At 41.7% G+C, this 22,745-nt stretch overlaps 1 protein-coding gene across 12 annotated transcripts in view; it reads left to right on the forward strand.

Annotated features, from left to right (window-relative positions):
* The window catches only part of DCLK1 (doublecortin like kinase 1), a gene marked incomplete at both ends in the record, with an annotated part of 316,418 nt that overhangs the window by 228,867 nt on the left and 64,806 nt on the right, over positions 1-22,745 (forward strand). For 6 of the 12 annotated variants that reach the window (XM_082675943.1, XM_082675947.1, XM_082675948.1 and 3 more), the window contains one exon: positions 13,612-13,706. In XM_082675943.1, the coding sequence (XP_082532069.1) occupies positions 13,612-13,706 (95 nt within the window). Of the gene's footprint in view, positions 1-12,666; positions 12,686-13,611; positions 13,707-17,818; positions 22,716-22,745 lie in introns of those variants that run through there. The other 6 variants (XM_082675952.1, XM_082675953.1, XM_082675954.1 and 3 more) reach the window with 2 other exon arrangements.

Raw genomic sequence — 22,745 nt, forward strand, 5'->3', positions numbered from 1 at the left:
GTGTCTGTCTTTGGAACACAGACATCTCATAAAATGTGTAATTTAAAAGTGAATTTCTTTTCAACAAATTCCTTTGTCTGCATAGGGAAGTTATAACAAAGTGTCTCCCCAAATAAGAGTGTTCTGTGCACTCATTCCATTTCAGTAAGAATGGATAAGGTTTCCTTTTACTTTATATTGTTTTCTTAATATTAAAAGTATAAGAAAACCACATTTACCTATCTTGAATTTTCATTACTGTAGTCCTCCTTAAAAACTTAGAGATTTCAAAATTTTGACCTCTTCTTGGATTCCTTAGAAAAACATAGGTCTGTGTGTTTGTTTTAGTTTTGTTCCCATTTAGATGGATGGCCGGTTTTTTTTCTTTTTTGTAGAGTGACTCCTTCTGTTTAGAATCTCTATCTATACAAGCCGTGACAAACATAACTGAGTGCCCCGTCGTGCCTTACATTCATCAATCCAAGCATGAGCTGATGCACGTTCTTGCCCTCCAGAAGCTTATGGTCTAAGGTAGAAACACTCATAGCAACAACCATTCATTCATTCAGTATGCATTGAGAACCCACCATGGACTAGTGATGTGAGAGTTGCAAGAGTGAACATTTGAAAGAGGGAAATCTGGATGCCTTAGTTAATGACCTTCTACCATGACAGAAGCATCATTCCATATTTCCCAGGCTTAAAACTTACTTGTATGTGACTCTGGAAATCCTGAAGTCTTTTTATTTATGCTAGTCAAAATTTACTTTTTTACAGTTATATAAAAATATTTTATGCAACATATGCAGATAAGAATCAAAGCTGGGGAAGCAAAGATAATTTTAATCAGCTTACTGGTCCAATTTGTCAGCTGTTAAAATTTATATCAAACACCTTCAAAGACAGATTGCTAGCTATTAATTTTTTAGCTCAGTCTTTTTCCTTTAGTGTAGAGATTTCAGCCATGTATTTTCTATAGAGGATCTTTTCTGCTTTGGCATTCCGAGAGAATTGTTGAAAACAAAATGCACCGAGAAAATCAAGAGGGCTGAAGATTCATTCCCTGTGTTTTTAGAATTTTTTGCTGCATATATGCTGAATCCTCCTTCCATTCTCTTTCCCTGTACCCATCAACTGCCCCTAGCACTCGCTCTCAGCAGGTGAGTATTTCCAAAGATAGTCCTTCAAACTTTGAACGGTTATCTTGACCCACCGTCTTTGTGGGGGCAGCATTGTATGTCAACTCCTGTTGTAAAGTCCTCACTGCTAATGCTCCATGTTAGTTAAATAAATATTTCCTGAGCATCTACTGTGTGCCAGGCTTGTGTTAGTTTGTAAGGATACAAAGATGATTAAACCGCTGTTCTTGTCTTCAAGTTGGGAAACAAACATATATAACACTATGATAGTGTAGTAAGGGCTGTGACAGCCCAGAGAAAGAAGGGGCTAAATCTCATTAATAGGGTCAGAGAAAAAAGACTTATAAATTGGGACATGAAGGATCTTGCCAGGAGAAGGGCCAGGAGGACATCACCACCTGAGAAAACAGTGAGAGTTAAGGCACAAAGGCATGGAAGTATATGGCATGTTTAAGGAGCAGTGGCTAGTCCAATAAAAATGAATGGTAGCATTACAGGAAAGGGAGAAGATGGTGGTAGCCTAGTTGGTTGCGCTGAGATTGCACAGGGCCAGGAAGGCATAATTTTGTTGTAGGTATTAGGGGGTGAAAAGGGATTTTTAGTAAGGCCATGATTTGATTTTTATCTGAATTTTGGAAACAGTGGTACAGTGGTAGAGGGGATGGCTACACGTGAAGAGCTAAGAGCCAGGAAGTCTCCATGAAGTCATCCTGGAAAGAATTGTTAGGACAGAATTTAAACAACAACGCTTAAAATGGGGGAGACTTCAAAAGGGAAATGAAACCAGGAATTTCACTGGATATGAGGCCAGAGGAAGAGAGAGGCATCAGAGATGTGGAGCAGGTTTGCCAGTCGAGGAGGAGAGTAGGGAAGGGGTCCCATTTTAGACCTGTCCCATGTGAGATGCTTCAGAAGCATCAGCGGGCAAGTAGTGAGGGACAGTGTGTAAGTCAGATGTGAGCTGACAATGCGTATTTGAGAGACCCTGGCATATAGTAGTGATTTAAATAATAGAAATGTAAAATACCTCTCCCCTCAACCCAAGGAGAGATTTGTAAGGATAAGGATGAAAATGGAACCACGGGGAACATCTGCAGTTATACGAGCACATCAGGAGGACCTTCAAGATGGCGGAGGAGTAAGACGCGGAGATCACCTTCCCCCCGACAAGTACATCAAAAATACATCTGCATGTGGAACAACTCCTACAGAACACCTACTGAACGCTGGCAGAAGACCTCAGACTTCCCAAAAGGCAAGAAAATCCCCACGTACCTGGGTAGGGCAAAAAAAGAAAAAAAAAAAAGAAAAAACAGAGACAAAAGAATAGGGACGGGACCTGCACCTCTGGGAGGGAACTGTGAAGGAGGAAAAGTTTCCACACACTAGGAAGCCCCTTCACTGGTGGAGACGTCGGGTGGGCAAGGGGGAAGCTTCGGAGCCACGGAGGAGAGCGCAGCAACAGGGCTGCGGAGGGCAAAGCGGAGAGATTCCCGCACAGAGGATCGGTGCTGACTGGCACTCACCAGGCCAAGAGGCTTCTCTGCTCACCCGCTGGGGCGGGCGGGGGCTGGGAGCCGAGGCTCCAGCGTCGGAGGTCAGATCCCAGGGAGAGGACTGGGATTGGTGGCGTGAACACAGCCTGAAGGGGGCTAGTGCGCCGCGGCTAGCCAGGAGGGAGTCCAGGAAAAAGTCTGGAACTGCCTAAGAGGCAAGAGACCATTGTTTCGGGGTGCGCGAGGAGAGGGGATTCTTCCCCTGTCTGCCTGCAGAAGGCAGAGCACCACCTAAATGAGCTCTAGAGATGGGTGTGAATCGAAGCTATCAGCTTGGAACCCAGAGATAGGCATGAAATGCTAACACTGCTGCTCCAGCCACCAAGAATCCTGTGTGCAAGCACAGGTCACTCTCCACATCCCCCGGGGAACCTGTGCAACACGCCACCGCCAGGGTCCCGTGATCCAAGGACAAGTTCCCTGGGAGAACACACGGCATGCCTCAGGCTGAACACACACTGGCCTCTGCTGCCACAGACTCATCCAGCATTACAATTATAACTTCTGTACCCCTCCCTCCCCCGGCGTGAGTGAGCCAGAGCCCCCGAATCAGCCGCTGCTTTAACCCCGTTCTGTCTGAGCAAAGAACAGATGCCCTCAGGCGACCTGCACGCAGAGGCAGGGCCAGATCCAAAGCTGAACCCCAGGAGCTGTGCGAACAAAGAAGAGAAAGGAAAATCTCTCCCAGCAGCCTCAGGAGAAGTGGATTAAATCTCTACAATCAGCTTGATGTACCCTGCATCTCTGGAATACCTGAATAGACAACGAATCATCCTAAAATTGACACAGTGGACTTTGGGAGCAACTGTAGACTTGGGGTTTGCTGTCTGTGACTGATTTTTTTCTGATTTTTACATTTATCTTAGTATAGTTTTTAGCACTTGTTATCCTTGGTGGCTTTGTTTATTGGTTTGGTTGCTATCTTCTTTTTTATTATTATTATTATTTTAATTTTTTATTTTAATAATTTTAAAAATTTATTATTATTATTATTTTCTTTATTTTTTTTCTCCCTTTTCTTCTGAGCTGTGTGGCTGACAGGGTCTTGATGCTCTGGTCTGGTGTCAGGCCTTACCCTCTGAGGTGGGAGAGCTGAGTTCAGGACATTGGACCACCAGAGACCTCCCAGCCCCACATAATATCAATTGGTGAGAGCTCTCCCAGAGATCTCCATCTCAATGCTAAGACCCAGCTCCAACCAACGACCAGCAAGCTCCAGTGCTGGACGCCCCATGCCAAACAACTAGTAAGACAGGAATACAACCCCACCCATTAGCAGAGAGGCTGCCTAAAATCATACTAAGCTTACAGATACCCCAAAATACACCACCAGACACAGCCCTGCCCAATAGAAAGACAAGATCCAGCCCCACCCACCGGAACACAGGCACCAGTCCCCTCCACTGGGAAGCCTACACAAGCCACTGAACCAACCTCACCCACTGGGGGCACACACCAAAAACAATGGGAACTACGCACCTGCATCCCGTGAAAAGGAGACCCCAAACACAGTAACATAAACAAAATGAGAAGACAGAGAAATACGCAGCAGATGAAGAAGCAAGGTAAAAACCCACCAGACCAAACAAATGAAGAGGAAATAGGCAGTCTACCTGACAAAGAATTCAGAGTAATGGTAGTAAAGATAATCCAAAATCGTGGAAATAGAATGGAGAAAATGGAAGAATTAACAAGGACCTAAAAGAACCAAAGAGCAAACAAACAATGATGAATAACACAATAAATGAAATTAAAAATTCTCTAGAAGGAATCAATTACAGAATAACTGAGACAGATAATGGATAAGTGACCTGGAAGATAAAATAGTGGAAATAACTACTGCAGAGAAGAATAAAGAAAAAAGAATCAAAAGATGCTACCAGAAAACTACTGGAGCCAATCAATGAATTTGCTAAAGTAGCAGGATACAAAATTAATGCACAGAAATCTTTTGCATTCCTATACACTAATGATGAAAAATCTGAAAGAGAAATTAAGGAAACACTTCCATTTACCATTGTAACAAAAAGAATAAAATACCTAGGAATAAACCTACCTAAGGGGACAAAAGATCTGTATGCATAAAACCAGAAGACACTGATGAAAGAAATTAAAGACAACACAAATAGATGGAGAGATATACCATATCCTTGGATTGGAAGAATCAACATTGTGAAAATGACTCTACTACCCAAAGCAGTCTACAGATTCAGTCAATCCCTATCAAACTACCAATGGCATGTTTTTGCAGAAATAGAACAAAAATTTTCACAATTTGTAGGGAAACACAAAAGACCCAGAATAGCCAAAGCAATCTTGAGAAAGAAAAACGGAGCTGGAGGAATCAGGCTCCCTGACTTCAGACTATACTACAAAGCTACAGTAATGATAACAGTATGGTACTGGCACAAAAACAGAAATATAGATCAATGGAACAGGATAGAAAGCCCAGAGATAAACCCATGCACATATGGTCACCTTATCTTTGATAATGAAGGCAAGAATATACAATGGAGAAAAGACAGCTTCTTCAATAAATGGTGCTGGGAAAACTGGACAGCTACATGTAAAAGAATGAAATTAGAACACTCCCTAACACTGTATACAAAAATAAACTCACAATGGCTTAAAGACCTAAACGTAAGGCCAGACACTATAAAACTCTTAGAGGAAAACAGAGACTGAACACTCTATGACATAAATTACAGCAAGATCCTTTTTGACCCACCTCCTAGAGAAATGGAAATAAAAACAAAAATAAACAAATGGGACATAATGAAACTTAAGAGCTTTTGCACAGCAAAGGAAACCATAAACACAATGAAAAGACAAGTCTCAGAATGGGAGAAAATATTTGCCAACGAAGCAACTGACTAAGGTTAATCTCCAAAATATACAAGCAGCTCAGGCAGCTCAATATTAAAAAAACAAACAACCCAATCCAGAAATGGGCAGAAGACCTAAATAGACATTTCTTCAAAGAAGGTATACAGATTACCAACAAACGCATGAAAGAATGCTCAACATCACTAATCATTAGAGGAATGCAAATCAAAGCTGCAGTGAGGTATCACCTCACACTGGTCAGAATGGCCATCATCAAAAAATCTACAAACAATAAATGCTGGAGAGGGTGTGGAGAAACGGGAACCCTCTTGCACTGTTGGTGGGAATGTAAATTGATACAGCCACTATGGAGAACAGTATGGAGTGTCCTTGAAAAACTAAAAATAGAACTACCGTATGACCCAGCAATCCCACTACGGGGCATATTTCCTGAGAAAACCATAATTCAAAAAGAGTCGTGTACCACAGTGTTCATTGCAGCACAATTTACAATAGCCAGGACATGGAAGCAACCTAAGTGTCCATCGACAGATGAATGGATAAAGAAGATGTGGCACATATATACAATAAAAAGCCATAAAAAGAAACAAAATTGAGTTATTTGTAGTGAGGTGGATGGACATAGAGTCTGTCATATAGAGTGAAGTCAGTCAGAAAGAGAAAAACAAATACCGTATGCTAACATATATATATGGAATCTAAAAAAAATAAAGGTTCTGAAGAACCTAGGGGCAGGACAGGAATAAAGATGTAGAGAATGTACTTGAGGACATGGGGAGGGGGAAGGGTAAGCTGGGACGACGTGAGAGAGTGGCATGGACATATATACACTACCAGATGTAAAATAGATAGCTAGTGGGAAGCAGTCCCATAGCACAGGGAGATCAGCTCGGTGCTTTGTGACCACCTAGAGAGGTGGGATAGGGAGGGTGGGAGGGAGGGAGACGCAAGAGGGAGGGGATATGGGGATATATGTATACATCTAGCTGATTTACTTTGTTATACATCAGAAAATAAGACAACATCGTAAAGCAATTATACTCCAATAAAGATGTAAAAAAAAAAAACTCATTTGTCTATCTTGCAAAAAAAAAACCACATCAGCAGAGACAAGGGGACAATGAGAATGCAGTAACAGAAGTCAAAGGGGCAGAAAGTATTGAGATGGAGGAAGAGGCAGAAATGTTAAGAGGGCAAGTAGCATGAAAACTGAAGGGAGGTCTTGAGAACTGGAGCTAGGTCATAGGATTTGGCAGCGAGGACACCACTGGTGACCTGTGCAGGGTCCATTTCTGGGGGCATGTTTTCCCAGGGGGTCATTATGGGACTGACCCGGGGCTGACTCCCAGGCTAAACTCCAAGGAGAGGCTGCCCTGCAATCAGTACCTTGTAGGGTGTGGGCAGAGTACCCAGAGCCCATCAGTCCCAGGACCCTCATCCACCCTGATCCTTGCTTCCTTAAGTGCCTGATGCCCTCATAATAACCGCGGCATATTCTGGGATCCCGGTTGACACATTTTCATAATTTTAAATCAGAGGACTCTAGATGATTCTGTTTTATTGTTGAATTAGAGATCTCTTTCCTTTTACCCTGAAATCGTCTTTGACTCCTTTTCCCCCTCCTCTTCCACGTTTCGTTGGTCACCAGTCTTCGTGGCTCTTCCTCTGCTGTCCTAGGATTCTGCTTTCTCACAGCTGCAGAAGCCACTTGCTAGCTGGCCTCCTCCCTGTCTTTGTCCTCTGCCCCTGACATCTGCCCTGCTCACTGATGTCAGACTTGTTGCCATTACTTACCGTCTGCTAAATAAAGTCTGGACTCTATTCTCAGATGAAGACCTGTCTTGATTTGGCCACAGTCTTCCTTTGCAGCTGTATCTCCCATGTCTTCTCTGGACTTGTGCTCCAGCCTATACACCAACTTAAATTTCCACCAGATACTCCTTGGACTTTTCCACCTCCTACCTTTATTCTTATTACTTTCTAGAAGCCTTCCTTTGTCACTTCTGGTCAAAAGCGCACACCACCAGGTTGGCCCCGCCGACCTCTGTGAGGGTCTTTCCCACCTCCCCAGACCTGTGACAGTTGATTTGGCTACTGGGCTACAGGTGACATGCTGTATTACCCTCCCAAGTCTTAAGGTTTCGGAGGGCATGTGTTCTTTTCACATCCTACAGTGCCTTCAAGTTCATGGTCCCTACTAAGTAAATGTTGACCAGATGAGTGAATTGAGGAACAATAGGATCTTTTCAAGTTGCTTAGACTTGCTGAGGTTCAAGGGCCTTTTTGTAAATATTTATTAAATAATTAATTCATAGAGCCATGTTCCTTTCTCCATCCCCAGTGTTTTCTGTTGACCTCGCCACTTGCCATTGTTCTCACTAGATAAGATAGTCCCTTTGAATTGGACCCATTGTCTCAGTTTAAGAGATTGCAGACAAATGGAGAAAATTAGGGCTCCGTCTCACCTATGAGGTGAGCACCTATGAAGATAAAATTAGGAAAAAAGCATTTATTCTCAAGCGTTCCCCCACCCATTAGACGCTTGTCTATTTTCTCTTTGCCTCAGTTGACTCCATCTGCTTTTTTTCTTTTTTGTTTTCTTCTCAGTAATGTGGCAGGCAATGGACAAGGGCTGGGAAAACATATTTTAGAGTATCTACAGCCTCCTCCACGATCAGGGAGAGAGGGAAAGTCTGGGGCAAGCAGCCAGATCTCCTGGGCAGCATGCCTGAATCACCGCCCCCTGAACACACAGTCGGATACATAGACCCATAGACATGCAAACTCGATCCCTCCTCCCCTGCCTGCAAGTGCAGTGGCATAAATAAATGAGCCATCTTAAGTGCAAAAAGCAGATCGGGAAACAGCAAGATCGGTTTTCAGGTCCAAAAGGTTAGTCACCTTGCAATGAGATAGCCTTGCGTAGAGATTGTTCTAACTTTGGGACCAGTTTGAGGCATTTAAACATTTAGTTTTCACTTGCCGTCTGAGACTGTTACCAACAAAACTGTAAAGGGAAGAAACCCTTTAAATTCACCAAGGGTTTGCTAACATAACATACACATGAGCTTAGAGTCATTTAAAAGAAGCAATGAATTCTAACAAGGAAGCCAAGTATTTCCCAATTCTAGAGTTTTTTTAGTAACTTTCATATTCAATTGTAAGTTTCGGGAGACAGGGAGCACTACACGGAGTCAGGCACGTGGTAAGTTCACACCGTGTGTACTGACTGGTTGATTACAGAATCCTGAATTCATGGCTCCAATGAGTAGAGTAGGATCATGCATCTGAAATGATGAAGGATGAGGTGAGGTCGGATCTTTCATGGGGAGTGATGTGCTGTGACACATGCAAGCTGTAGTGTCCCTGATAGGCTGAGGTGCCCCTGAGAGGGACATGGACTGAAGATGGTGGAAGTCAGCCCCACAGATTTCTTCCACAGCTCTTTGGTGGCTGGTTATATAATTGATCATCACGGGATATGAGAATAAGCCAGCCTAAAGTTTAGCCCTTCTCATTCAGGAGGTAACGAGCAGAGAAAAAGATACAGGGTTTAAAACGTGCCCAGACAGATCTGAGCAAAGGAAACCAGAACTGGGTATAAGGCAGTGGATCTGATGAGTACTTCGGTAATTCAGATGTTAGTGACTTCGATTAAGATAACTAATTGTTAGACCTGCTTGGCCATTTAAAAACAACCATATGAAGTTGAATTTTTCCCATTCAAAATAAAGAATTATTTAATACAGGCCTCTGTAAAATAACACCGTTTATTAGTTGAATTTTAATGAGTTCTATTAAATAAGTGACAAAGCCCTTTTTTACTGGCGCTCAGGGACTTCTGGTATTACAGGATTAAAACACAACTGAACTCAGTACATGTGTCAGACTTACTTATGAAAAGAAATTAATTATTCCAGCACTGATCCAGCCATGAGGTGTATGGTGTTTTCTGGAGGTCAAGAACCATTTTAAGAAGTTGACAAGAGGATGCTTTTTAGGTGGCCAAGAGGAAGAGTCTGAACAGAGCTCTGACCTTAAGAATGCAGTCGTTCCCGACTTACAAGCAGATCATGTTCGAAAAATGTTTGATTGTAGATGACTTTTTGGAACTCGAGCTTCATTTCTCCAGAGAGATGGCAACACAGGTAGGAGCTGTGAGCCTGGTGGCTGTCAATAGAGGAGGTGGGTTGGAGTGCCCCAGTGAGAGAGAAACCTACACACCCTCAGCTCTCCAGACGGGGGGAAGAGTCCTTGACATTTCCTGAGGTGCCAGGACAGGCCACTCATGGGAAAAGGGCGCAGTTCTTTGAGTAAGATGCGAGTGAGACTCAGTTCTGGCTCTGCTGCCTTTGAGCTGTTCGTCTTTGGGCAAGTTACCTCTCTGAACCTGTTTCCTCATCTCCAACAGGAAAAATGACATCAACCTACAACTCAAGTTTTCTCCCTCCCTCCCTCGCTCCCCCCCTTTCTTTCTCTCTCTCTTTCTCTCTTTCTCTCTCTCTTTCTTTCTCTCTTTCTCTCTCTCTTTCTTTCTCTCTCTCTTTCTCTCTCTCTTTCTTTCTTTCTCTCTCTTTTTCTTTCTTTCTTTCTTTCTTTCTTTCTTTCTTTCTTTCTTTCTTTCTTTCTTTCTTTCTCTTTCTCTCTTTCTCTCTTTCTCTCTCTCTCTTTCTCTTTCTTTCTCTCTTTTCCTTTCTTTCTCTTTCTCTTTCTTTCTTTCTTTCTTTCTTTCTCTCTTTCTCCCTTCCTTCCTTCCTTCCTTCCTTCCTTCCTTCCTTCCTTCCTTCCTTCCTTCCTTCCTTCCTTCCTCCCTCCCTCCCTCCCTCCCTCCCTCCCTCCCTCCCTTCCTTCCCACCTACCTACAATGCACCTCTAGCCTTAATCCTCTTCAGTCAGTCAGTTAACCACATCTGGTAGCTTTTACCTCTTCAATCTCTCTGGAATGTTTCCATTTCCCTCCACCTCCACTGCACTACCCTAGGTGGAGCCGCACCATCTCTCTGACCACAGGACCTTTTAAATGTGCCCCTGTCTCTCCTACCTGGACATTCGGCTAAGGGGTGTCCCTGCTGCCATTATTGTTCCCCTCTCAAGCATTCTTGACAGGGTAGGAGCTCTTCAGAACTTTTTAAAATGCAGATCTGATCCCCTGGGTTCCAGCTTAAAGTCATCCAATGGCTTCTCATTGTGCTTTGGATAAAACCCAAACTCCTTAACTTGAATTTCAAAACCCTGCGTTATGTGACCCCTGCCACCTCCTCCATCCTCATTTGTAAGGTCCTTCCCTCCAACGCCACTTGGCTGCTATGCTAACTTGTTTAGGTCCCTTCAAAGCACCATACTTGCTCCCTCCTCCGTGCCCAGCCATGAAGCAGGTGGTCCTCTTGCCTTGGAACACTTGCCCTCACTGTGCCCTACCCTCCTTCGCCTGGCAAACTCCTCCTAATCCTTAAGATCTGGCTTCACTGCCTCTTACCCTCTCTGTAGGGTGTAGGCCAGTCTTGACCCCATAGGTGGTTAGGATTCCAACAGCAACATGCAGTACTTCCTCTCTCAGAATACTCTGTTGTGATCACTAGTTGAGTTGTGTGATTTCCCTGCAGGTTAGAAGGCCGGTGCAGTAGGGAAAGTGGTGGTAAGGAGTGCAGAGATTTCGGCCTCCACCCTGTATTCGCTGGTCAAGTTGCTTATCATCTTTATGCCTCCTCATCTATAAACTAATACTGCTTGCCTCACAGAGTTATCCTGAGAGTTAAATGAGATAATATGTGTGTGTGTATATATATATGCATATATGTGTGTATATTGGGTTGGCCAAAAAGTTCATTTGGGTTTTCCTGTAAGATGTTACGGAAAACTCAAATGAACTTTTTGACCAACCCAGTATATCAGTATAAAAGGTTTAAGTGCGTTAACTAGTCCATAGAAAATAAGTCTTCAATAAACTGAGATGCACGCGTAATGAATACTTAGTAAACGCAAGCTTTTTGTTGTCGCTTTGTTTTGTTGTTTTTAAGCTGAGTATTGCTACGGCTGTTTTCCTGGGAGTGCACTTTCCCCTTTTCTTTATGTGCCATTGGCTTGGTAAGATTAGAGTCCCAAAAGTAAAACTGTGAGTACTGTGTTTGCTTTCCCATTTGCTCATTTGTTCCCAATCTGAGTAGCCTGTAGGAGTGATGTCAAGACGTAAAGTGATGTAGAAAGTGGGCGAAGAAAATATTATGTTCACAAAGCCTGTTTTCCAGTCAACTCCTAGGGGATCCCATGCCTTATTAGTTGTGGATTCTGCCTCTGCCCACAGTTCTTTAGTCCTTGCCTGTTTCAGAGCCCTTCCTATTAGAGGCACTGGCGAGGCAGTGCGGTGCCAGGAGGCCCAGGCATCAGGCTCATTCAGCAAAGACAGGGCCATTGAATGCAAGCGAATTAAAGCATTCTCAGGGCTTCCTACTTCAATCTGCCCCCCAAAAAATAAAGAAGCAAAACATAGGTGTGTGCATGGGTGTGTTTTAGAGGGAGTCACCAAATACACGTCAAAGGCAACACACAAATTAGTGCAGCATGAGTTCTGTGACATTTGGTAAAGGTCTTTGGAGAAGATGACAAAACAAGGTGCTTCCCAGTTCCATGGCCCCTAAGGTTTGGTGCAAACACTGTGTGTGAAAAATCACCAAACATGTACCTCACCACTGAATTTTGTGAGGGTCGACTCATTACCCCTGTTACCTGGTAGTCTCCAGGCTTTAGAAGAGTTCTTGTCATTTTGATTTTTAGATGAGTCACTGGGTTTGTTGCCCCCAGAGGCACTTCATTATGATTCAGTGTAAAGCCCTGAAAGGACTCGGCTTCCGGGAGTTAGGGGTGGGATGAGGGCTGCAGTGGTTCTGCGTTGGCATGAGGCTGAATTGACACCTTTGATGTAGCCTAAGACAGAACCCGCACCTCCCACTGCTGCTCGGAAGACGTCAGCCTTACGCAGAAAAGGCATCTGCTAAGGAATCCTGCTTCTCATTCAGCCTGCTCTGGGAGCAGCCTTAGCCATCGTTAACTAATCCAACCGCTTCCCTCCTCCCCTGCGGTGCTGGGCTTAGTGCTCAGAAGGGATTTCGCCTCTTGCTCTTGTCAGGTTAGGCACTGAGACTGTGTCCATGTTAGAACTCATAGAAGGTAAGTTAAATGCATGATCCGTCTCCCTCACGGAAAGATGTTTATTTTGCGCCCTGGAGGACATGTGTGTCTCATTGCTAATCCTACTTCGTTGCTGTGGATGTAAAACATGTAAAAATGCTGACATTTTTACAGGCAAAAATAGTGGCGATCTGATACATCTTTACAGAGTCATGTCTTTAAGTGTTTTATCAGTTCTTAGAGGTGTTGTTACTCAGAGAAAAGAATGGCTTATGTGAGTTCTGTGGCTTTGATTCCTTTTAGGGATAATGTTTAAAAGTCTTGAGAGTCAGGTTGATTCGTGATGTAAACTTATTGAAAAGCAGCTTTTATTTTCGACAGCAATACAGATTAACGGTGAGGAGTTCCTGAGTGTCTGTGCCAGTTACTTTGTGTTGTGGGAGGCAGGTCCTTCTGAGTTAGGCTGGGGGTTGCATCGGGCGCAAGTGGATGTGGGAACTTCTAGAAGTGAGTTCTTAACTCTAAAAAGACAGTGATCTGTTTTCACAAGACACTGGGACTATCACTTGTGAGCTGTGCTAATATTTGCTCTCACTGGGTTGTACTGGGAAGCTAAACTAAAGAAGGAAGCATGAAGTCCATTGAAAATGTCTCAGAACCGCATGCCTAAAATCTCCGTGGGCACAGCTAAGAGCACCATTCATAAATTCATTAGGAAAGTTGTGCAAAGTACATTATTATTCTTTTTAATGTAACCTGCTGCTATATTCAACACTGGATTAGCAAAGCAGTGAGTTTCTGAAGAAGGTTTCTCCCAGAAGCTGTTTTTCAGCACTATAGATAAAAAGGTATCTGGAATTTTAGCAAATGTCCCTCTTTAATTGTTTGTTGCTCTGAGAAGATGATTTGTCGTGAGAATTCTTTAGTAAGCCACTTTTTCACTCTGTGATCCTCTGTGTTTCTAGTTAATGGAACCCCTGGGAGTCAGCTCTCTACTCCGCGCTCGGGCAAGTCTCCAAGCCCATCACCCACCAGCCCTGGAAGCCTGCGGAAGCAGAGGGTAAGGAAATGAGCACGCTCCTTGTTTAAGACCTGTCCGTGTCTCAGTGCAGATGGCACAGGTGCCGGCAAATAGGCCTCTCACGTTAGCGCTGCTTGTCTCTAAGGAAGAACCAGGCGAGGACAGGAGGTGACCGACCTTGGGTCACTTATTACGGCTGCGGTTTCTCTTAGCTACGACTCGGGGCTTTAAATTTCCCTGTAAACTTGTCCTGATCTTAATTCCAGGGAGAATAGACAGTTGCTGCTCCACTTTGAAATACCTCACTCTTTCTGTCTCGAGGGCACAAAGACGTTAATGGCACTGGATTGTAAGCTTCCTTAGCTGAAATGAGTTTCATTAGAGACATCATCACTGGTCACCAGCCTTCCTTAAGAAAGAAAAGGAAAAGTACCTGGATTGGAGGTGGGCGGGCCCTGGTGGGAGTTGCTTTAGGGCAAAGGATGGTGGTCCAGAGCCCCTGAGGGTTTGTGCTGCAGAGATGGTCGCATGTGACCTGTGTTTTTGTGAATGAAACCCACACGGAGCACCTTCTCTTTCATCATGACCTGCATTTATCTTTGAGCTTCTTGTGTAATAATGGAGAAGTTGATTGAGCTTGGAGACCAAAGTCAAAAAAGTTACCGGAAACAGTGTTCGCTTCTCTATGCTAAGGAAGGGGGTGGGATTAGCTTTTCTTTCAGGATGGAAGAACGACTGTTCAGGACGCCTCACAACCTCTGCGGTCTGTCTTTCCCAGTAAGACCAAGGCAAGAATCACAGGAGTGGGACGGGGAGGAAGGGCATGGCGCAGTGGAGGCAACAGGAGGCCTTTCAGTGGCCTGATTTCAAAGGCAAGGTGCGGAGGGAGGTTTCAGGACATTTTAAGAAGCTAGGGCTCTTTGGCAGCTTTTCAACTCAAAGATTGGATTCATGAATTTCATTTCTTGTACTACGTGCTTTAAAATGAGACTTTAGGGCTTCCCTGGTGGCGCAGTGGTTGAGAGTCCGCCTGCCGATGCAGGGGACACGGGTTCGTGCCCCGGTGCGGGAAGATCCCACATGCCGCGGAGCGGCTGGGCCCGTGAGCCATGGCCGCTGAGCCTGCGCGTCCGGAGCCTGTGCTCCGCAACGGGAGAGGCCACAACAGTGAGAGGCCCGCGTACCGAAAAAAAAAAAAAAAAAAGAAAGAGACTTTATGTTCCATACATTTAAACTGCCTCCAAGAGGGAAGCTCCTCTTTGCAAGCCTCCTGCCGAGGTTGTGTCCACCCACCCTCTGGGGGGAGGGTGAATGAGTCAGTCCCCAGTCCCCTTTGCAGCCTGGCCTGCCACTTAGCAGGTTGTACTGTCCTGCTCGCTCCACTGAACCGCCTGGCATCAGGTCCAGCTGGTTTTGATTATTGCATGAGGCCTGGAGCTGGACACCAGCTCCTCCACTAAATGGCTGTGTTATCTTTGATAAGTCTATTACCCTCTCCCGGCTTCAGTCAAAACAAAACAAAATAAAAGGCTCTTTCCAGATAGAAAACCCAATAATGCAACTCCAGTTCCAGCTGAGTGTGTTCACTATGGTTTCTTCATGGCCACAGTCTAATCTGGCATTTTAAAGTACAGGAATCATTAGTGAACTACTAGAAGAATGGGCCAAGTTCATTTAATCTCCTAAATGTCTATGGTTGAGTGGAGGAAGGGCTAGTGGAGTGAGTGATGCTTTTCTTATAAATGTTACCCAGTGAGGCCCCCATCTATAGAGGCAGCCATTAGAAATAGGGCAGATTGGGGACTTCCCTGGTGGTCCAGTGGTTAAGACTTTCTTTGCTTTCCAATGCAGGGGGTATGGGTTCGATCCCTAGTTGGGGAATTAAGGTCCCACATGCCATGTGGCCAGAAAACCAAAACATAAAAGAGGCAATATTGTAACAAATTCAATAAAGACTTTAAAAAAAAAAAAAAAGAAAAAGAAATAGGACAGATTAGGGCCCTCTTACATAGAATAGTCTCTCTTTTGAGGTGTATACTTTGGAGACTCCACCTGGCATAGAAATCCCTCTTCATCCTTTGGGCTAATTAAATTAGGTTCAGGATTTAGCTCATGCTTCGTTGTTGAGATTAGATTAGAATGAGTGAGACTCCCTGCTACAGATCTGAGCTTCCCTCCTGCTGGCTTATGGTGCAGACTCCATCTTGGGGATGTAAAGCTCTGGGCTCAGCTCTCCCTTTGTTGGCAGAATGAGGCTAGAATTTGCTTCTTCTGCCCTCTGTATTTCCTACTACACTATGATTTTGTCCAACTGAGGCAGAAAATTTCCATCCAGCTCCTAGCAGCTGTGTGGCCAGTGGCTTATGTAATTAACACTGCCAGCGCTTGGGAAATGATTATAAGGGATGGTTCTCTTGTAGATTCTTCATTTTGTCATTTAAACTACCAGTGCAAGCTCCGTACTTGACAGGGAAAAACAATCTCGTTTGTTTTAAGGAGACAAAAGGTTTATCATCATCTGAAAACATTTATTAAACACGTGTTGTGAGCAGAGCACGAGATAGTTTAGAGATGGTTCAGTTTCCAGGCTTTTGAATTGAGGCCGTAAATGAACATCCTCCATCCGTGTACCATGTCAGTGAGTAGAAACATTCCCAGCTGCTTTAGTGAGAGGAGCTTTCATCTTGGTGTGGAGGCAACTGCATCAAATAATCCCTCCCAGTTAAAATGAGCCTAGAATATCCCTAAAAACTGATCCTGTTTCAAATTTGGTTAATATTCTTCTCAAATGGCTCTACTCCTATGCAGGAAATACTGAAATAAGTGAAAGATGGCAAGTGCTAAAAGAAGACACATCAAGGAATAAATTAACTCTTTTTATTGCAAATTGGAAAACAGTAGCTACTTCTCTTTTTCTTTCTGTGTTGCCTAGCAACATGGCCAGGGAAATGAGTGGGCTGCCTCTCCCTGCAACACACACTCACACTTCCTACCTCATTTTGAAACTCAGGAATATAAGCTGCTTTTCTTTTTTAAGGAATATTGAGACATTTGACCGCTTCTTCACAAACAAGAAAATCTATATTTTTGTTTATGTTAATTATGATGGTTTAATCAGCTTTTTTCCTTCCCTGAATATTTTTGTTACCTCTTTTGGTATTTTAGAATAGTCCTATACAATAGGAGTCTGCATGCCAGATATTTTTCTTCTTGAAAGCGCTGATGGCAGTGTACCAAGCAACTGCCCTATTTTTCCAAAACACTGTTATTTAAATTGCTGTCTAGAAGCGTTTGGTCACAGATGCAGATCCGGGAGGCTCTTTTCCATCCATGAACTTTCTGGGGTCCTATTTCTTAATATATCAGGAAGAAAAGTGTTTTATTGTGTAGGTGGAGTGAAGCTCCCCATGATACTCCCACATGGCTGACTTTTGTAGATTATCTGATCAGTCAGTTGATGTGAAGAGTGGGTGGTTCAAAATAGAAAGGAAGCCAGGATTCTAGACACTCTCTGCAGATCTGAGCTCGTTGCCTGGTGACCAGCAGAGGGATCTCTTAGCAGAAAAGGGCGGAGGGGAGAAGAGGGAAGGTGACGGGTGAGCGGTTGGGGAACCGGGATAAACACTGGGAAGGGAGCAGGGAGGTCAAGTTCGCGTTCTTTCCGTCTTCCAAACATACCATTTTGAAAAGGCAATGTTTATTGGGTGTATGCGGGGTGCAAATGCAACCCTTGAGTTGTTGCTCTGGGGCCAGAATTTCCTGAATGCCAGCTGGGGCTCCTAATAAATTATTTCCTGAGGTAAGCACCTTCCTCTTCTACCCAGAATGGGAAGGAAACGTTGAAGGAAGAATTGCCTAGATACATAGTAGCAGAGTTGGTGTTGACAGACCTCAAGGGCCCAAGAACCCAACTGGACACAGAGGAAGGCAAAAGCTCATGAGCAGATCAAGCCAATAAGGCAGAATAAGCACCCTTTTCATCTATTTAGACGCTTTCATGATCTTCCCTCTTATCCAAATTTGACGACTCTAAAGGGTTCAATGACCTCAGAAACCGAGGATGCCCATTCAGTGTTGTCCCACTCCTAAGAGAGCGCAGGGCACCTAAGAAAGCCGCGTAAACAAATCTGTACCTGCCCTTCATCTTACAGGACCTGTACCGCCCCCTCTCCTCAGATGATTTGGATTCAGTAGGAGACTCAGTGTAAAAGAGACAATGGAGCAGTGTATATGGTTTGTGGTTGGGTGAAGGTTTCACGTTTCCTAAGCAAACGTCTAACAGCAAAATACACAAAAGAGTTTTGCATACCTTGAAATTATGAAGACTAAATCATATAGAAGGAAATATCCAGGTATTTTATATTAATCCTTGAAAGAGATATTTTTTTATATCGCCTACGTTGATTTGACTGAGGGAGCTTGAACACAGACTGGCTCAGTTGGTGAAGGTTTTGTGCCAGGCCTGGCTCTAGGTGAATTTCATGTATGGGCCAGATCTTAGTTTCAGAACAGGCTAATGGTGTAGCAAGACAGTCATAATTTCTGTAGATGGGGTTTTCATTTTGATCATAGGTAAACATGCAGATACAAATTTTCTGTACAATTCTGTACAGATTTTCTGTCTAAGCAGATTAAAATGCCACTAGCAGACATTTTTTCTTAAAGTTATATTCTTCTTAAACTTTACATTGCTGATTTTAAAGTACTTTTATTGCAAAATAATCAAAATATTCAAGTAGCGTTCTTCTTCTTCCTAGACAATATTCAGAGCTACTTGTCATTTTGTGGGTTAGTCTAGGTGAGGAAAAACACCCATGTCAAAGACATAGCTCATGAAGACTCTCTTGTTAAGCATAGGAACTTTCCTTATTTTTGTTGTAAAAAGTAAATTTTACTTTTTAAACTTATCTTTCATTGAAAACAGCCTAAGTGTAGCTTAAACATGAAGAATTTTTTCAATGGCGTTGCTATAAATTATATAATTCCTCCCTATAACCATATATATAATTTTTCAAATATATAAATGCTGAAGCTAGGAAGCTTTTTTTTAAAACATACAGACCTAAAAAATTGTGTCTGGACTTATTCCAAAAAACCAATTTGAAAAGCAAAATTCTTTTAAATGTTGCTACATAAATCAGGTCCCAAATATCCAAATCTCTACTCTGATAAATCCTGGATCTTACTGGTATTTTGGAAATTTTCATATGCAAAACTCCTTTGTGTTAAACTAAGTAAATCTATGATCATAACCTATTGTTAATCATTAACCTACTAATTCTGCTTTCCTAGTCCTCTGTTTAAAAATTATAGTCAGCTTTGCTTAAACATAAAACAATTATTTTTAATCTGAATGTTAAGAACTAATTTAATGTGTATGGTCTATTGTATTTAAGCCATACCCTAGTGATCATTTAGTTTTACTAGTTCAAACACTAACAATTTAAGACTTGTGTAGCATGGTTTTGATATTTTACAGGCTTGACATATCTCAGTAGGTGATAAATTAAAAATGTATGATGCCACTTGGAGGCTTTTACTTGGGGTTTTCTTTTTCAAATTTTACTTGAAGATTGAATTTAAAAACAAAATGTTTGATTCAAAATGGAGAGAATTTCAGTTGTCATATACTGTTTTAAATGTTATCCATTTATCTCCTTGATAAATTGCTCAACTATCAAATTTTACCATCTGGTTTATAGTTACATATGTTACTATCTCACTTTCCAAGTGAATAAAATATTCCAACCATAAGAAGGAGAAGAAGGAAAAAAAACAGTACAGGCAGCCTAACAGCATTTGAAAACTTAGCCTTATAAAAATTAGTGCCTCATTATCCTGTCTGTTGCAGAGAAAGACACTTCTCTGGCAGGTTATTTGAGAACTGCAAACTGAACCATTCCATCTTGAAAGAACAGTTCATAATACCTGTTCCAGACTTCAGATTTTAAAACTGTTTCCAATAGAAATGAACAGAGACTCCTGCTGAGATCAAAAGGCTGCTTTGTTTTAGCTGAAACAGTAAACATCTGTGAGGTTGCCTATGCTGGTGTCTGTTCTAGTTATGTCTTTGTAAGATGCATTACTTAATACAGTTGAGTCCATAAAAGATTAGTATATATTTGACTGAACTGTCAAAAATGCAGAGAAAGCAGTGGAACAGTTAACCTAAATCTGGTGGGGTCAGATGGTCCAGAACAAAAAAAAAATTCCAATAATTTTAGCTTCCCTGAACTGTCAATCTTATGGACAACTACTGCTTAGAAAGGTCCAATAAACGCTATTTGTTCTGGATAAGTGGTAGATATTGCCAATTGATATGAAGCCCAGGGCTTTGTTTAGACATGGCAAAAAGAAACTGGACTTGTACTAATTGCCGATAGATATCATGGCCAGCTTTCCATCCAAGCAGTTCCGAGGGAAATGCTATTCCACAGCATTTAATCTTTTGAACATATGATTTTTATTAAACGACTGTTCAGGGGCAATATATATCATTTACTTTTGAAACTAAAATCCCTCAGAGATTGAAACAGCACACCATTTATAGACTTTGAGATCTCTTCCTGTGCAGAGCATAATTCCATTATACTAAAGCAGAAATTAAAAAAAAAAAATGCTTAGCAACAAACCAGAAGTTTTCAGTTTATTGGTGGAACCAAATTGATGATTTATAGGCACTTAAGATTTACTTACTTATAGAATTCTTTTTAAAAAAAAATTAGACACTGAATTTTTAAATTGTTCTACTGGGCAGAAGAGACCTCCAGCAAAAGCAATGCATTTTTGTCCTTATGGTAGACCTTAAATGTTCTGTGAAGACATTGCACTCTAGGAAAAATTTGGTCATTGGCACTTACATTTTCACCTTTAGACATCGTAGAGAACGATACAATAAACGTATCCCTGCTTTTAGCATTTTAGAAGTGCAAAACCTAATTATATATCAAGTATAAACTTCAGTGTGAATTCAAAAGACTGGTTCTGAAAGCCACGTGGTTTGTTTCTTCTTCGTCTTGCTTAATTACGTGAGGTGGGGCAGGAGTTCCCAATGTTTTCATACTGTCATAGACTTGTGAGACGTGGCAGGTCCACACCCATCTATACACATCCCTGTGTTCTTATATTGGCTCATTTAAATATTAAAAGTATCAAATACTATCTTCTAAAAACATCTTGAACCAGAATTCATGTGCCACATGTGTTCCCTATGTTAACCAGCAGGGGTATTTTGGTTGCATCCACTGCAGATCTGTACATGATTTTTTTTTTTTTCATTTAAAAGTAATGGAATCTAAAAGCCACATTTCTTAGTACAAATGAATGAATATATAGAATAATATCCTTAAAAATAATTCCATATATTTTAGCTATTGGACTACTAAATTTTTCGTATGTGGCCATATATCTACCCAGGTGTGTAGGTGTTTACGTAAATTTGCAGGGCCCAGTGTGTATATGGGTGTGCTTATGTAAGTATTTGTGTATGTTTATAGACCATAAATGGTAGAGTATGGTATTTGTGACACAGCCTTATAAGTTACTGGCTCTTGTGGAATTGTATGTAAAACCTTTCATGTCATAAATCATTACCCATGACATATTCATTGAGGCATATTTAACTTCAAAGGTAGTTTTCTAAACTCGTATGGCAAAACGGTTCCAAATAATAGGCAGATGTACTGATTTCTTTTAAACAATTTGGAATCCAGTTAAACAAAAATTTCAAATTCAGATAAATCCAATATTGTGTTAACTGTTAAATATAAGCATACATTAATGCTTATATTGTTATGTCCTGATATTCTATTATTAAAATGATTATATACTATCACTGTTGTTTCTCTAATGTGTATGACATGTGGTGATTGTCAGTCAGTATTCACTAAGAAAAGGAAGTATTGATTTATAGGGTTGTGAGTGGGTGAGTAATTATATTGAAACATAAATCGAAGAGAATCCAAACTGTGTTTGATTTGAAGTAAGTTGAATTGCAAAGCCAGATAACCTGTAAGGCAGTTTTGTATGTTCTTTCAAAACACGATTCTAAAGTATTGATGTATTTTCAGTAGTAACCCTACTGTACTTCCTGTATGTGTGTATAACAAATATACACACTCCTGAAAATGTTAATTGAACGAATATATTGGGAATGAACTTTTCGGCCAACCCAATACTGTATATACGTACCTTTCCTATTTATGCGTATTTGCATTAGCCTGGCTAGCATCTCTAACTGTGCATGTCAGTGACAACGATATCCCACAGCATTATAGTGTGAAAATTAGAGATATATTGAATTTGAAATACCAATTGCCTGATGCAGTTTGTTATACTGTCAGCTGAAAAATATTTGTAACTTTGTGCCTGTAATGCATGTGGAAAAGATAGGAAATCTGAGGCCCTAGCTGTAATTTTTCAGGGTGCATGATATATAGTGTCTTTAAAATGTGGTTCATTTTAGTAAAGACGATGGATAAATTCCAAGATAGTATAAATGATGCATGTTATACATGGGTGTTTGTATTATATATGGCCACAAAATGGTTTTGAAGCCAGGGAAGTAGGTATCTGAAAGGTCATAGGCAAAGAACTATGAAAGTTAATTTTCTTGTGATGTGTTTCTTTGAGTTTATATTCATCAGCAAGCAAGGAATTGAGTTTATTTGTTCTAAGGACATTTTACTTTGAAATACACTATGAATGTTGTAAATTTGGATAAAATTTTTGCAGAGAGGTTGACGTATTTCCTGCTTACAGTTTGAGTTGCTCGGATGTGCATTCTCTTAAAAAAAGCATTTGGTGTTAAAATGTTTTAAACAGCAACATGTTTTAAAATCCATCAGTTGAGGCCATCAGCAGAGTTTTACAGAGCGAAATGACAAAATGTTTCATTGACCTACCCAATTTTGAAAGTTCCATCACTTTGTACTGTGGCTTCACTGTAAAATGTTGTACCTTGTGTTTCACACTGGACCATGTTATTCCCCTCAAAGTTAATGTTGTGACACTTACCACCTTAAAAATAACTATAATAAACAGGAAAAACCACCTACGTTGTTCAGTGAGTTTCTTTCA

Source organism: Grampus griseus, assembly GCF_964374135.1.
Source record: "Grampus griseus genome assembly, chromosome: 18".
Lineage (NCBI taxonomy): Eukaryota > Metazoa > Chordata > Mammalia > Artiodactyla > Delphinidae > Grampus > Grampus griseus.